At 49.5% G+C, this 14,049-nt stretch overlaps 1 protein-coding gene across 1 annotated transcript in view; it reads right to left on the reverse strand.

Moving 5' to 3' along the window:
• The window catches only part of LOC127226615 (translation initiation factor IF-2-like), a 146,516-nt gene extending 135,537 nt beyond the window's left edge, over window positions 1-10,979 (reverse strand). Inside the window, exons 1-2 of the mRNA XM_051190681.1 lie at window positions 10,971-10,979; window positions 9,346-10,484 (exon numbers count right to left, since the gene is read on the reverse strand). Coding sequence (XP_051046638.1) covers window positions 9,346-10,484; window positions 10,971-10,979 — 1,148 coding nt within the window. The remainder of the gene's footprint in view (window positions 1-9,345; window positions 10,485-10,970) is intronic.
• Window positions 10,980-14,049: the final 3,070 nt, after the last annotated feature.

Here is a 14,049-nt window from a genome sequence, read left to right on the forward strand (position 1 = left end):
GAGGATCCCTAACACAGCTGCATAGTTACAGGATCATTCCAGAAGAGGAGACTGGCGTTCGGTAAGACAAAACAGCCTGCCCACACTCCCTTGCCTGTCCAGAGATGGGAACCTGCTGCCCATTCTGATGGCCTGAGCTCAATACCCAGGACCCACAAGGTAGGGGAGAGTTAGTGTGCCTGTATACATATACATAAACACAATAAAAAATACAAGTAAGTAAGCAAATAAAGACATGTAAAAAATGTTGGACAGGTAGCCAGCTGAACAAAGGAACCATTCTCCATTTGAGATGGAGCTTTGTTCCTTATCCCTCAACAAGGGAAATGCCACCCTTGTTACGACAACTACTTCCTGTCCTAGGCAGCCATATCCCCTCCCCAACTTTTCTTCCAGAGGAGCCCTGCCAGAGGAGCTAAAGGGCAAGAAAAATACAGACAGATGGACCTTGCTGGAGCTCCCTTCTCCATATATCACCAGTAGAGTTTCTACACGGCTGTTCATATTCCCTGAAGGCTGAGAGCCCACGTGTGGCCTCAAACTTCAATTCGGTAAATGTCGTATGTTTACCCCTTGCTACCCTGTCTAAAACCATTGTGGTACACGCGCTAAGGTGTCATACCTTCGCGCCTTACGAGACCCAGAACATATCCATGAGTACCAGGGCACATGCGGGAATAGTCCGTGGGCACACTTTCACAGTAAAGGGAGTAGAAAATTCAACTTTGGGATTATTGTCGACGTGGCCTCTCTTTAAGATGTTTTATCACCTGAGAGGGCAGACAGGACACTGAAGGAAGGTGGTTAGGGTGTGCAGCCTGGTCATGATCCACTCACAGCACCACAGAAGTAAAACCAATTCTCTGTGATGGCTAATCTGGGTTGTCAGGGAACCTCAAGCGAAGAACCGGCCTGTATTGTGTTTATGAAGTGTTTGCTTGTTTTCGTTTTTGAATGGCCATCTGGTGCAGGAGGGCCCAGCCCACTGTGGGACCAGGCTGAATAAAAACAAGAGCTTAGCAAGCCAGTGCGACTCCAAGGCTCCGGATTCAGTTCCTGTCTTGGGTTCCTGCCCTGCTTCCCTAGACGATTGGCGGTGACCTTCAGGCAAATGATTCCTCTCCTCTCCAAGTTGCTTTTGGCCATGTTCTTCACCACAGCAACAGAGAGCAAACTAGGAAAGTCCCAGGACTGAAATGAACACAGGGACTGTGCATACTCTCCCCCCCCCATGGCACCTTGTGGTTCTTCTTGTTTACAAACCTGAACACGCATGTCTGTCTGTGTGTGTGTGTGTGTGTGTGTGTGTGTGTTTTCGGGGTGGCAGAGGGCGACCTCAGTTTTCTTGGGAATACCTCCTTTGAGAAAGGCTCTCCCATGGGCCTGGAGCTCACCAATCGGGCTAGACCAGATAGCCAGTGAGCCCTGGGGATCCTCCCGTCTTGGTCTCCCCAGCACTGGGGTACAACTGCATTGCTAAGCCCACCATTTTCTATGAGTGCTGGGGATCAATTCCAGGTCCGTGTGCTATGAGGTAAGTGATTTCCTGACTGAAGTACCATGCCAGCCCACCGCTATGGCTCTTTTTATATACTGCCAACTATGCCAGATCGCCCTGGAAAAAGGATCATAATAAATCTACTGTATGATAAATTTCTCTCTCTCTCTCTTTCTTTCTCTGTGTATGTGTGTGTGTGTGATACCAGCACTCTACTTTTAAATTTATTTTTAACTAAATTTTTGTTATATGTGATAAACTGACAGGCTTACTTTTGTATATTTAATTACCCAAAGTTGGCACATTTTTACTTTTTTATGTAGTGCCCGGAGTCTTTCTACATCCATCAACTAATAGCAGCAAGAAGCAGTAAACCCATACCTGGTCATTTTACTAAGGTTATTCCAAAGGCTAAAAAATGCTGAACTTGACAAGACAAGGAAAGGGGGAGCGGTAAGCCAAAATGATTTAGCGTTCTCTTCTCCATCTTCACTGAAAAACTACTACATGTTAAACATGGTTCAGTCACGTGACCTTCTGCACCGGCAGCAATGACTTTTAAAGGAATGCTTTAAACCATTTTATAACTGTACATCTGGTCAGGATACAGTGTGTGCATTTGAGGCATGCAATTGTTACCACAGAAGAGAGACAGGAGGATCCCTTCACACTGAGAGTGGCCTGGGTTGTTCCTGATCCCATGAAAGCCCATCCACAATGCCACTGTGATTCCACAGAGGGAAGCCAGGAAATGCGCGAGGCCTCAGATGGCCACAGGAAGCCAGACCGAAACATCTTTTTGATTATCTGCGACAAATTTGTTTTCTGCATATTGAATAAGTGATTAGAAATGTTCATGCATCTGAAAGCAAATAGATGCTCTGTCAGCTTTTCTGCCTTGAAGCTCACAGAAGGTGAGTATTTTGTTTTTGTTAAGGCTGTGGCATACAGACATAATCCTTATAAAGCAGTGGCCTGTCCGTCCAAGCAAGGTTCTAGGCCCTTCTGTCATGATGTCCTGAACTCAAAGTTCACCCTGGCTGTGAGGCCACGTCCCCGGCTCTGATCCCCAGTTCTACAGGAAGCTGCAGCCATGCCCTCCCATCCGTCTACCTCCCCTTGCTTGGGCTTCCTATAAAACGTCAGAAATGACTCATTGGCTCTGAGTGGTGAATAGGACAATGGCTGGGTCATATTTCCAAGCAGGTTTTACTGACTTCCTACTTTTCACACCTAAGCCCACCATGCCATCCATATAGAAGGTCCTGCTCATGGAAGGGTGACTGTCCAGGGGCAACTGGGCCTGCCACACACCTACTCAGACTGCATAGCGCGGGTTTTGCTGGGCGGCTCCAAAGTTTAGCAAGAACTCTGATTTGGTTTGCAAGTAATTACTACCGCCCAGTCCCACCTCTCCATAGAGATGAAGTCAGCACGTCAGACAAGGGTAAAGCAAAGGAGAGAGGGTATGATCGCTGTCTTTGCGTCAGTCAGCACTGAGTCACACGGAGGACAGGCGCCACTGAAGGGACAGCAGCTTGCACAGGTGACTTTAATTTTATAATGCAGAGTTAGAGGATAACATATAAAGCAAGTGGAGACCTTGTAACCACTGTCTCTTCCTTCCGCCATAGACTAATGAGCTCAGGACGCCTTCCCCAGCTCAGGCAGGTGGGTTTTGGGGACACAGCAAGAGCTGGCGATTAATGGTAGGTCATGGCAAGAGAAGAGATAGCTAGATCCTGACAAGCCCCCTGCTTCCAGTGAACCATTCAAGCCAGGGTGTAAGGCAGCACCGAGGTCCCTACCCTTTGCCCGTTGAATGCCAGAGGTGCAGTGACAGTCTCAGGTGCCAACAGAAAGCCAGGCTCTGATTTCAGACACACACAATTACTCTTCAAACAGAAAACAAGAAACCTTTATTTATTTTCTGTTTGGAAGCTAAGTATGTTTCCAAAATCCAAGGTTCACTAAAGTTCCGACCTTCACACAGCGAGTCTCCAGGTTGCCCCAGAGAAGCCCCTGCCTCTTTAATTTTGGTGGACTTGGAAAGTTCCAAGTTGCTACAGTGTAACAACTGGTCTCCGGTACCCCACCCTGTCACGGGGCCATGAAAGCAGCAGATGGGCAAAAAATACTTACTTGAACTCAGGGCACTGTTTAATAGGCACATTGGGTTGGCTCCTTCTTAGAAGAACCCAACAAATATTAGTATCTTCTATACACTTCCAACCTGGAGAAGGGTCTGATGGCTGGACATGACAGTGCCATTTAATTCAAACGTTACATTAAATAAAAATGTAGGACTCATCGGCGCCATCTCTTCAGCCCTTTTTGTATTTCATCCCCACAGCTGTATCTTCCCTCCAGGCAGCCTGTTATCTGAAGTGTCACACCGTTGGTTGGTCCCACTTAACAGCGCCAGTAGTCACAGCCCATATCTGCATGCCCATGAAGCAGATGAGATGCCCATGAAGCAGACTCGGCAGATGAGAAAGGAGTCCATGTTCATTATATCTCCAGTGCCAGTTCTCTTTCAGCTGCAGTCAGGGGAGTCTGATTGATCATCTGGGTTCTTTTACAGCCACTTAGATCCCCAGGCCCATCTGATCCTCTGGAATTCTGGTTCTAACAGAATGCTGGCCTCTGACCCCATGGACCACACTTTAGGATGCCCTGTATCGAAACACGTTGCCTCAAACTGTGGTCACAAGACAAGATGACTTGGAGATGCTCCTGGGGCCCCTGCTCTATGGCAAGAGCCATTGGAATCACATCCCTGGACTGAAATGTAGGGTCCAGGTGGCCCTAACCACACTTAGTTCTGAGACGCCTACCCCAGAGCCATGGAAAGGCTGGAGGGTGCAGGGCTCAGAAGTGATGTTTGCCATCATGAGTGATATCTTTCCTGTCTTAGGAACCCACTTTCTTAGATCCCTCCTTAACAGCAATAGACCTACACACAGGGGCTCCCCAGGGCTGCCCATCTTACAAAATACTTCTTCCCTCCTCCTGCTTTCTCTTTTTTTATTTTTCTCCCTCACACTCCCAGACCCTTAATTATAGCCTGGACTTGCCAGCTGCCCCACCAAAGGGAAATAGGGTGCTTTGTAGAACAGGAAGCTTGGTGACTACATCCTTCCTTCTCCCCACCCAACACGGACAGCCCTGCTTATTTTTCTCTGGTGGTTTTTTTCCCCCTTTTGGTGAAAGTTACAGGGTGAATTCTGACTTTCTGATGACTAAACCTAAAACAGCTACAGTCCCAGAGGAGCTGTGTCCTCTTACAGTAGAAGGCTCGCTCGAGGCATTTTGAGTCTTTTAAAAAATGTTTCATTAGTTAGGTGGGAAGCAGGCCATAATTAAACTTCCCCTGGATTATAAGATAAGCCTATTAGCAGTCCTGCATTGTACTCACAGAGATAGGAACAGAGACACACACACAAAACTGAGGGGGGGGTGAGGTTGGCTTTCAAATATAAGAGTCTTAAAATGAATGAAAAGTATATCATAAATGTCTCCTAAGGATGTCTTACATTTAGAAAGTTGTTAAGAAATAAATGTTTAATTCATGGGGCTAGAAAGATGGCTCAGTGGTTAAGAACACTTGCTACTCTAAAGAGCACCTGAGTTTGGTTCCCATCTCCTACACAGGATGGTTTATAACCATCTGTACCTCCAACTCTTAGGGGATCTCATACCCCCTTCTGGACTCCTTGGGTATTAGCATACACCTGTGCAGGCATATGCATATATAATATAAATAGATCATTATAAATAAAAATAACCATTATAAATAGAAAGTATGTTTAACTCAGTTAAAATGCCTTCCCATCCTTCCGAAATGGAAAAGTGTATACTTCCAACTATTTAAATAATATAGCATCCTAGGAAATGAAATGAAATCTAAAACAAAAAATCTCAAAGTAAAAAATATTAATCTAAAACACAGCTGCTCCACCAGAGTGGATACAGGCACCCTAATAACATCAAGAACACACTACAGTCTGTGAAAGACTTAAATATAGCCATGGATTTTAATAGGCAATTGTCCTAGATATGTTGATATTGTAAAAGCAACTTCTCCCAACTCTAAAGACCATGGCTCATGTCATCTAAAGACATAATTAAAATCACCAGTTCCTTAAGGAAAAAAAATCATTTAGAAATATTCCAGGTATGTATCCAAGCATCCATCCTTCATCCTATGCCAGGAGTTTCTTATCTGAAAACCCATAAAACAACCCTACACAACACAGACTAAAACCTGTAATTTCCTACATCGGAACAATTTATTATGCTCAAACAATTCTTCACAAACACCCAACACCAAGAATATAATGCTGTAGTGATTTCCTGACATACTCCTTTCCAGCTCACTGATTGAAAGTTGAAGTATTTCTTCCTTTCAATTAACCTGCACAAAAATGTAAATCGTCGTGACAGAGGTTGTCTAAAAGGGACCAAACACACCAACCAGCTAAACAGACTGGCCGCCGATGGGTAAGCAGTCCGCCACAGGCCTGTACTGTGAAACCACTTCATACTCCGGGAGACATTGCAGAAGCTCAAGTGTCCCCTTTGCACAGCTTCCCTGGTGCTAACACCTTGAGTAACCAGAGCAAAATCGCCCACATTGAGAAAGGGACAGCAGGCAACACAAGGCCATCACACGCAGCACAGACTTTGGCTCTCCACAGGTTCCTCACTAGCATCCTTGAAAGATTCAGAACTAAACTTCTGTGGAGGGCCCCACATTAATGAAGTTTTGTGGGCTTAACATAGCCCCAACACCAGAGTCTAATGGAGAGCCAACCCTGTCCTGTTTTTGCAAGCCAGAGCTTTGCAAGTGTTACACATCAGCCTCCCCCCCCCCATGTAGAATTAAGCACTTCACTGCCAACACTTACAAGCTGGCTTTTTTAAATGGGGTCAAAGAGGAAAGCTTGCCAACTCCTTGGCTCCTCACCATGGAAAAGGGTTGCTTGAGCAATGCCATTTAACTCTCCCTCGTGCCTTTATTAGTGTCTTTTTACAGAAGACATTTTCCTAATAATCTAAACCTAAAGACAGACAGTTGACTTTGCTATTTTGCCTAACAATTTACAAGGGTAAAGATGGAAAATATTTTCCACGTGAAATACGCATGGATTATAAAATCCACATGGGCCCAAAGCTTAATTCTTTTACCTTCTACCGAGTTCACTTCTGATGCCTGGAATAAAAAAGGAAGAAACCTAGCCCACTTCTACACTCTATAAACGATTGATAATGAGTCTTAAACTCCAAACCCATTCTAAAGAGGAAGGGGACCGATGCTGAGGCAGAAAAAAATGAATGCATAACCTTGACTGTTGGATCCCTGGGAGGGATACCAAGAGGAAATGTAAGCCCAGGAGGGCAGGGGCTCGGGACAGAACCCGGAGTTTTGACCATCATGGTCCAGACCTCAGCCACTGAGCTACAGTCAAAGTCTGCCTTTTGAGAATTATGCTCTCCCTCTTTTCCATGCCGGTGGCTTCATACACTATTTTAAAGCTTACTTGGGCAATGAGCCACATTAGTAACTCATTAAGTAAGCAGCAAGTGCCTGTTGTTAGGTCCAAGGCTCTAAGTTAAGTCTTTTATGGGAAGGAGTCCTTTGTCCTCAGGGAGTTTACAATCTACTTCTACCAATGTTTCATTGTATTCCCAACCCAGATGGAAGGTGGCCAGCAACAACAGAACTGTATGAGGGAAATAGTGTCACAGTATCAAAACCAATCTTCTCAACACACACATAAACCCAGCAGCCATCCCTTTCCCAGGGCAGTGTGCTCCTGGTCTCTGTTTCCCAAAAGGCAAAGTGTGTGTGTGTGTGTGTGTGTGTGTGTGTATGTGTGTGTGTGTGTGTGTGTGTGTGTGTGTGTGTGTGTAATCTTCCCAATGAGGAACCTTGCCAACTTTAGTTTCAAATGTTCAATGTTTCTAAACAATCATTTGCATACAGCCTTCTCTCCACTAGCATACAAGGAAAACTCTAAGCTTCCCAAATAAGAGAAGGTGCTTCCAGTCAGTATAACTCCACAAATAGAAATGCATTTTTCCCCAAAAGGAAGATCGGGATAAATGTTTGCAAATGCTTGCTTCAAAGGATCAATTAGTCTATCTTTAAGAAGAGTACCGCTGAGTCATATAAAAACTTTTGCCCACGTTCCACACAATGTAAAGGTCCATCACAATGATACTTGACACAGCTTAAACGTAAACAGACCCCATCTAAGAGAGACAGGCATATTAATGAAGAGAAAAATATCATCAAGGCCTTCAAACTTAGCTTCAGTACCAACGAGATACAATGCTTCCAAACTAGCACATCCACTAATGATAACACAGCCAAAATCTATATCCACTTTGCATGGGAAGCCTGTTCATGGGTGCATAAATGCCGCGCGCGCAATTTTCACGTTGTTAGGGAGACACTAAGGTAGCGGGAACAGCATTCTCCGTTAACAGTCTGTGGTTTCTTTCAAGGCACAGCACAGCTAAAATATCAGCTTCCTTCATCTCTGCCACCGGCTGTTCTCAGTACCCAGCTCAATACAACCTCCTGTGCCCATGTTTACAAAGGACCACCCCAAGGTGCCCAGAAAATCAAACCTGATGCTTTCACTGACCAGAGATCTATGTGACTTTCACGTTTGTACATGTACTTCTTACTTTAATGAAAGTTCCCTTCACCCCCCCCCCAAAAAAAATTAAAGTCCAACTTACTCAGCTACCCCCTCCCTCGAACACAAAAATAATAAAACATAGAACCCCCATTTTGTAACTCGTGTTCAAGGTTAAATGCAGCCTTCTTATTAAAATAAAAAGGTAAGTCTCCTCTGTCACCTTTGTGTGTGAACAAACACGACAGAGTGTGTGCGTGTTGACAGCGTTTGCCAAGCATCCACTTGTGTCCTCTTGGGACAGAGGATCATAGAAGTAAGGCCTGGGCATGGGTGCCAGCTTCGGTCTCGCGCCTGGCCCCTGACTCCTGTCAAAGACCCTCTGTCTCCACCAAGAGCTCCCCAGGGCTCGCGACAAACCTGGCTGTGCACAGCCTCAGCCTGGCTTGGTGCACACAGCCAGCCCCCTCCATTCAGCTGGGACCCCCCGCGCAGCCAGGCTGGGTTAGCAAGTTGTCATGGCCGCGGCGGCCCTCCCGGAGGAAGGCCGAGGCTGGGGTCCGGGCGCCCAGCCACGGTGGCCAGGGCTAGGGGAGCTGCAGATTCCTCTAGGGTCGCGGAGACCTCCCGCGGTGCAGATAGGGAACCGCGGTTACAGCGACGCCGCACAACGGCGGGGACCCGCTGAGGTCGCCCGCGGTGCTGGGCGGGGGGCGGCAGGGAGGTCAGGTTCCGGGAGAACTCCCGCTCCAGCACCGGTTCCGGAGGTCGCAACGGGCGCAGCTAAGCACCCGCAGCCCATGCCCGCCGCCACCGGGGTCGAGAGGCCCGCGCAGCGCCTACTCCCGGCGGCTGCAGCTGGGAAGTTCAGGCAAAGTTTTCTGCCGCTCCTGCCCGGGCCGCTCAGGGACTGCGAGCCCCGAGCACAAGTCCAGGCCCTGTGGTGACAGCGGCCGAGATGGAGGTCCCAGCTCCTGGCTCGTCCTGCGGGCTCCGGCGTGCGCTGCACGGGTCCCCGGGGCGCGGCGGCGGCTGCTTTGCCTCCGGCCATCGGTCAGCCCGGCTCACCCTGATCACCCGCTCCCGATGCCGGGTCCTGCGCGCCCCTGCCCGGCCCCGAAGCTCGCCCCGGACTCCCCCACCCGGGAGGCGCCTACGTCCCACGCGCCCCGGGGACGGCAGAGACGGCCTGCTTACCTGAAAACGTCTCCCCGGCCGCAGTTAGCAAAAGTCCAGCCAAAGTCACCAGGCAAGTCCCAAGTGTCCTCATGGTGCTGAGCGCGCGCCGGGCCGCCTCGGAGCGGCGGCGGCCGGTAGAAGCGGGAAGCCGAGGGGGACGCGAGCCTAAACCGCAGGCAGCCAGGGAAGTCGCTACAGCGGCGAAACACCAGACCCGAAAGTGGCAACAGTTGCACAAGTCCGAAGTCCCGCGGCTCCCGGGCGCGGGGACCGTGTTCCGGGTCCTCCTGCCCTCCCGCTGGCCAGGGCTTGGAGTCCGGCGCCGCCGGGAGAGGGAACGGAGGGCGCGCCCGCCGAGCCCAAATCCTCGCTGGGATCCGGCGCTGCGCCCGCCTAAGCGCTGCCCCTGCTCGGGACCGAGCCGCCCGCGGCGCCGTGGCCCTGGCCGTGACAGCGCGCTCGGAGCCCGCCGCCTGTCCTCGCGCAGACCCAGCCACCTCGGGCGGCGGCGCGCCGATGGCCGAGCCCACGCCGGCTGCGCGCGGGGCTCCTGCTCCGCGACTGACTGGCGGTGCCCCGCAGGCCGGCTGGAAGGAGCCCACGTCACGGCCGGGCCGGAGCCGCCGCGGCCCGCTAGAGGGCGCGAGCGCCCGTGTCCCCGGCCCCGGGCCAGCTCGGCCTGCGCGGCGCCGGAGGGCTCCGTGGGGCGGCCACCGCCAAGATGCGGGCGGGACCCAGCGGGCAGGAGCAACCGCCCGGGGCGCCACCCTCGACCCTAGCTCGCCCCGGCAGCGCCTCGGGTTTCCCACGCTGGCTTCAGGGACGGGGACCGCGCCCCAGCCAGAAGTTTGTCCCGGGTCACCGGCGGCGAGGAGGAGTTGGAGCGCGCCAGGCACGGGGCGGCCGTGTCCCCGGCGGCGGCGGCGGCTGCTGGCTTGCGAGCGTCGGGAAGGAGCGGGAGCCGCCAGCGCCCTGGGCCGCTGGATCCGCAGCTGGCAGGGGGCACCGCACGCCGCTGTACCCGACCCAGCCTTGCGCCCGGGAAGCCGAACGCGCCTCTGCTGCTCCACTGCGTCGTGGCCGCTAGTGGGGCCCCGAGCTGGGAAGGCAGCAGTCGCATGGAACCAGGGATTGGGCAGAACTGGTGCTTTCTGTGTCTGGTGCAAATGGAGAGTGACATCAAACAATGTCTTGAGATAATTTTAATTTGGGATCTGGGATGACTATTAAGAGAACAAGGATGCTGCCGATGATTAAGTTTAAAGCAAAATTCAAGTTTTTATTGCAATTCTGTCTCCCGCCCTCCCTCCGACCCCCCCCCTCTCTCTCTTTCTGTGTGTGTGTGTGTGTGTGTGTGTGTAAAACCCCACTGGGGCACCTGTAGGGCTATTTACCTGTTTAAGTTAGGATCACAATTTGTTTCCTAACTGATAACATGCAAGTAGGTTAGTGCCCAGTAGCCAGAGCCTGGAACCCTCCCCTTGCTTCCCCGGGAGGATCCTCTGTGCCATTGTTACTTGCTCTGTGACAAAGAAAGAAAGGAACCCCTCAGGCCTGTTGTTGAAGGTTCCAGGATGGGGCCCACAACCAGCCAAGGGTGACTTTCCCTATCCTCTCCCAGAGGACTCTGGTGTCTGCCAGACCAAACGCATAGCCGGTATTTTCTTGGGGCATTCTATTCAGCAGGTCCCTGTGGGTCCTTCCTTTAGATGTCTCCACGTTAATGACTTGCTTAACACCATTTGCCTTTATCCGATAGGATAATAAGCCTGCCAGGCTTATTTATCCTGAACTCGGAAGGGGAATTTTGAAGTCTCATACTCACTCCAAAAGAATCAACAAGTGACAGGGGTCTAATCTGCAGCCTGACCTTTTTGATGAAATTATACTTCATTAGATGTTTCAAATTTGCCTTTTGAAAGTGAATGATGACAGTTCCCTCCACCCCCAACGTTTTGGCGCTGGCAGGAGCATCCATAAAAGGGCAAGAACTAAATGTAGTCTCAGTATTTCCAAGAATCTTTAAAGTGGGGGAAGAGTTTGATACAGGGTAACATTTCATCCATCCCGTGTTAATGATTTCAGTCCACCTTCAGCAATACAATGACCGAAAGCCACTGAAACTGCTAACTGCTTTGTGCTGGCCCGGAGACCCAACAAGGAGAGAAAAACAAGCAGCCAGTGGACCACATTGAGGACAGTTTGCATGCCACTGTGGCCACCCTGCCTTAGTCCTACCCTAGAACTCCCAAGAAGCCCTGTTCCTTCCCCCATTACTTAAAGCTTCATGGTGGCCCTGTGAATTCCAGTTGTCACTCTGTTCTTCCAGGTGACAGCCCTGTCTGAGCAAAGTGCTCCGTTCCGCTGCCTTCCAAATTTCAAAGAGTGCTGGGAATTTGCCCGGGGCCTCCTCTGATTCCTGGTGGGGTTTTGCCTGCAGCCTCCTCTGACTCCTGCTTATTTACTGTCCCTTACAGGTGACTGCTCAAAGATACCTTTGGTCTAAATGAAGAGAAAATAAGTAGTCAGGGCTCCTCAGGGGGATATCCCTGCAGGAATCTCCCCAGGGGGATTTCGTCTTCGACTTGTGTTTTCTGCTGAAGAGAGTTCTCTGTTCAGTCTATCCACTACTTGTCACTCAGTCCTCTCTGGGGACAAAGGTGTCATTTGCAGAGTTGGTTGGCCAAAGTGTGGAGTGCTGTCAGGCCAGCTTCTAGGATGAGTGGGTTCTGGGAGAATATAAATGAATGCCCACTTAGCAGGTGTTTTCAAAGATTAATCAGACTGGCAGAGGCTGTGTCCTAATACAGCTGGGAAGAGGACCAAATTGCAGAATAAGATAGTATGTGGGTTGTTTCTTTCCATTTCTTTCTTTTCTTTTCTCTTTCTTTCTTTCTTTCTTTCTTCTTCTTCTTCTTTTTTTTTTTTTAACAAGGGCATTGGCAGGGATTGAACTCAGGGCTTTAAATACATTCTGCACATGCGTGTGTAGCTCTGTGACACTCAGATCCTCCCAGGCCCATGAGGGGGGCATGCAGAGGAGACCATCTGGGTTCGTTAGTCAGCAGAGCCACTGGCAGAGCTGTACAGGGACACTAATTTGACCATAGTTACTAGAATCACTATAGTTTTTATTCCATATCCTTAAAAATCAAAATGTAAATGAAAACAGATCTGACCTCCCCCCAACCCTTCTACCCAGACTTTGGAAGTTAAACACACACAGAAAGCTACTAAGACACCCCAAATATCCCAGAGGGATATCTCAGCAGCCGCTTAAGTGTGGTCCAAGGGAAAAGAGATTTGAATTATTGTTATGTCTTTCATTCTTCTGTGGCCCTCCCTGAAATAATAACTCCCCAATTTTAGGTATTTGTTTGGATCACAAAAGAATATTTTGATATAAGTAAAAAATGGAAATAGACCACACAAGTATGTGTTCTCTTGATCAAAGTATATAGGGAATGTGGGAGGAGATAGTTATGAATTTGAAGCCCTCTGGCTTGCACTGTGGCATTCTATCTCAAAGCCCCATGTAAACCCCATGAGCAAAGGTGTTTCTTCCTTATGATGATCTCTGATTAGTCAGGGTTCTTAAGCATCAGCATATACTAAATCCTGGCTCCTGGATCCCATTTTTTCTTAACTCCAGGGACTGTGTGAGTTCAGGGCTAGCAGAGGGGACTTGGCCATGTGGTGTGCAAGGCCTTGGACGTGTGTACTTATGCATGCAGAGTCCTCTACTTTACTCGACTTTGCGCTGTTTATTTGGTGCATTGCTGGGGACCACACCCAGGACCTCACCTGTGCTCGGAAAGTGCTGTACCTCCCAGGGTCGCCCCAACCCCTATCTTCAGCTATGAGGAAAGCAAACGAAATGCTTCTCCCAACAAGTACTGCATTCCACAGCTACAGTCTCCTTGGGAATGTGGCCTTACCCTCTCTTCTGCAGCTGTAACACCACAGACCAGTCAGATGAAAGGGAGTCCATGGTGGCTCCTGTTTGTGAGGAACAAGGACAAGGGTCATATCTGGTGATGAGCAGCTTACTGACAAGTTCCTAGGCAAGAGGCAAAGAAGGGTAGGCATGTAGGTGTCTTCCCTTCTTAGGAAACCACTTTGGCTGCCCTGGGGATGTGTTTGCAGGGACTCCTTTTACCTAGCAACACCCTGGGCTCATCTCTAAGTACTGAAAAACCGCAGTTAATGGCATTCAATCATAGGGCCCATCCTGCCACCCTTGTGTAACCTAGTGATGCTGGTGGCCCCTTCTACAAACATGGCAGTCAGAGTACCTTTCTGACCTCCTCACTGTCCTGACAGAGATGAAACTCTGAAGTAAGCATTATCAGGCAGAGGGGACATATCCATTCCATAATGAAAGCATGTGCATGGCACCCAAGAGTGGATGGAAATGAGAGGTGCTACTGGCTTTTCACGGGGCCAGAAGAAACTGGCCTGGTCTCACCAGGACAGAAGAAAACTTACCGTGTGGGTGTTCGTATTCTACCAAGGTCAGAACACGTCATAGACAAAAGGCAAAGCCCACGCAGGTGGAGATCAAAGGCATTGTTTCCAACCCAGTGAAGAGCTAGATGGGGTCTTCAGACAGGCCATGAGTTTTCTCTCTTCGCTTTGCCCACAAGGGACCCTCAGAGTACAAGTTAACCTCCCACTTAAAAACTGGGACAGTGGATTTCCATATCTACTATTTTTTAAATG

Source organism: Phodopus roborovskii, unplaced genomic scaffold (assembly GCF_943737965.1).
Source record: "Phodopus roborovskii unplaced genomic scaffold, PHOROB, whole genome shotgun sequence".
In the NCBI taxonomy this organism is placed as follows: domain Eukaryota; kingdom Metazoa; phylum Chordata; class Mammalia; order Rodentia; family Cricetidae; genus Phodopus; species Phodopus roborovskii.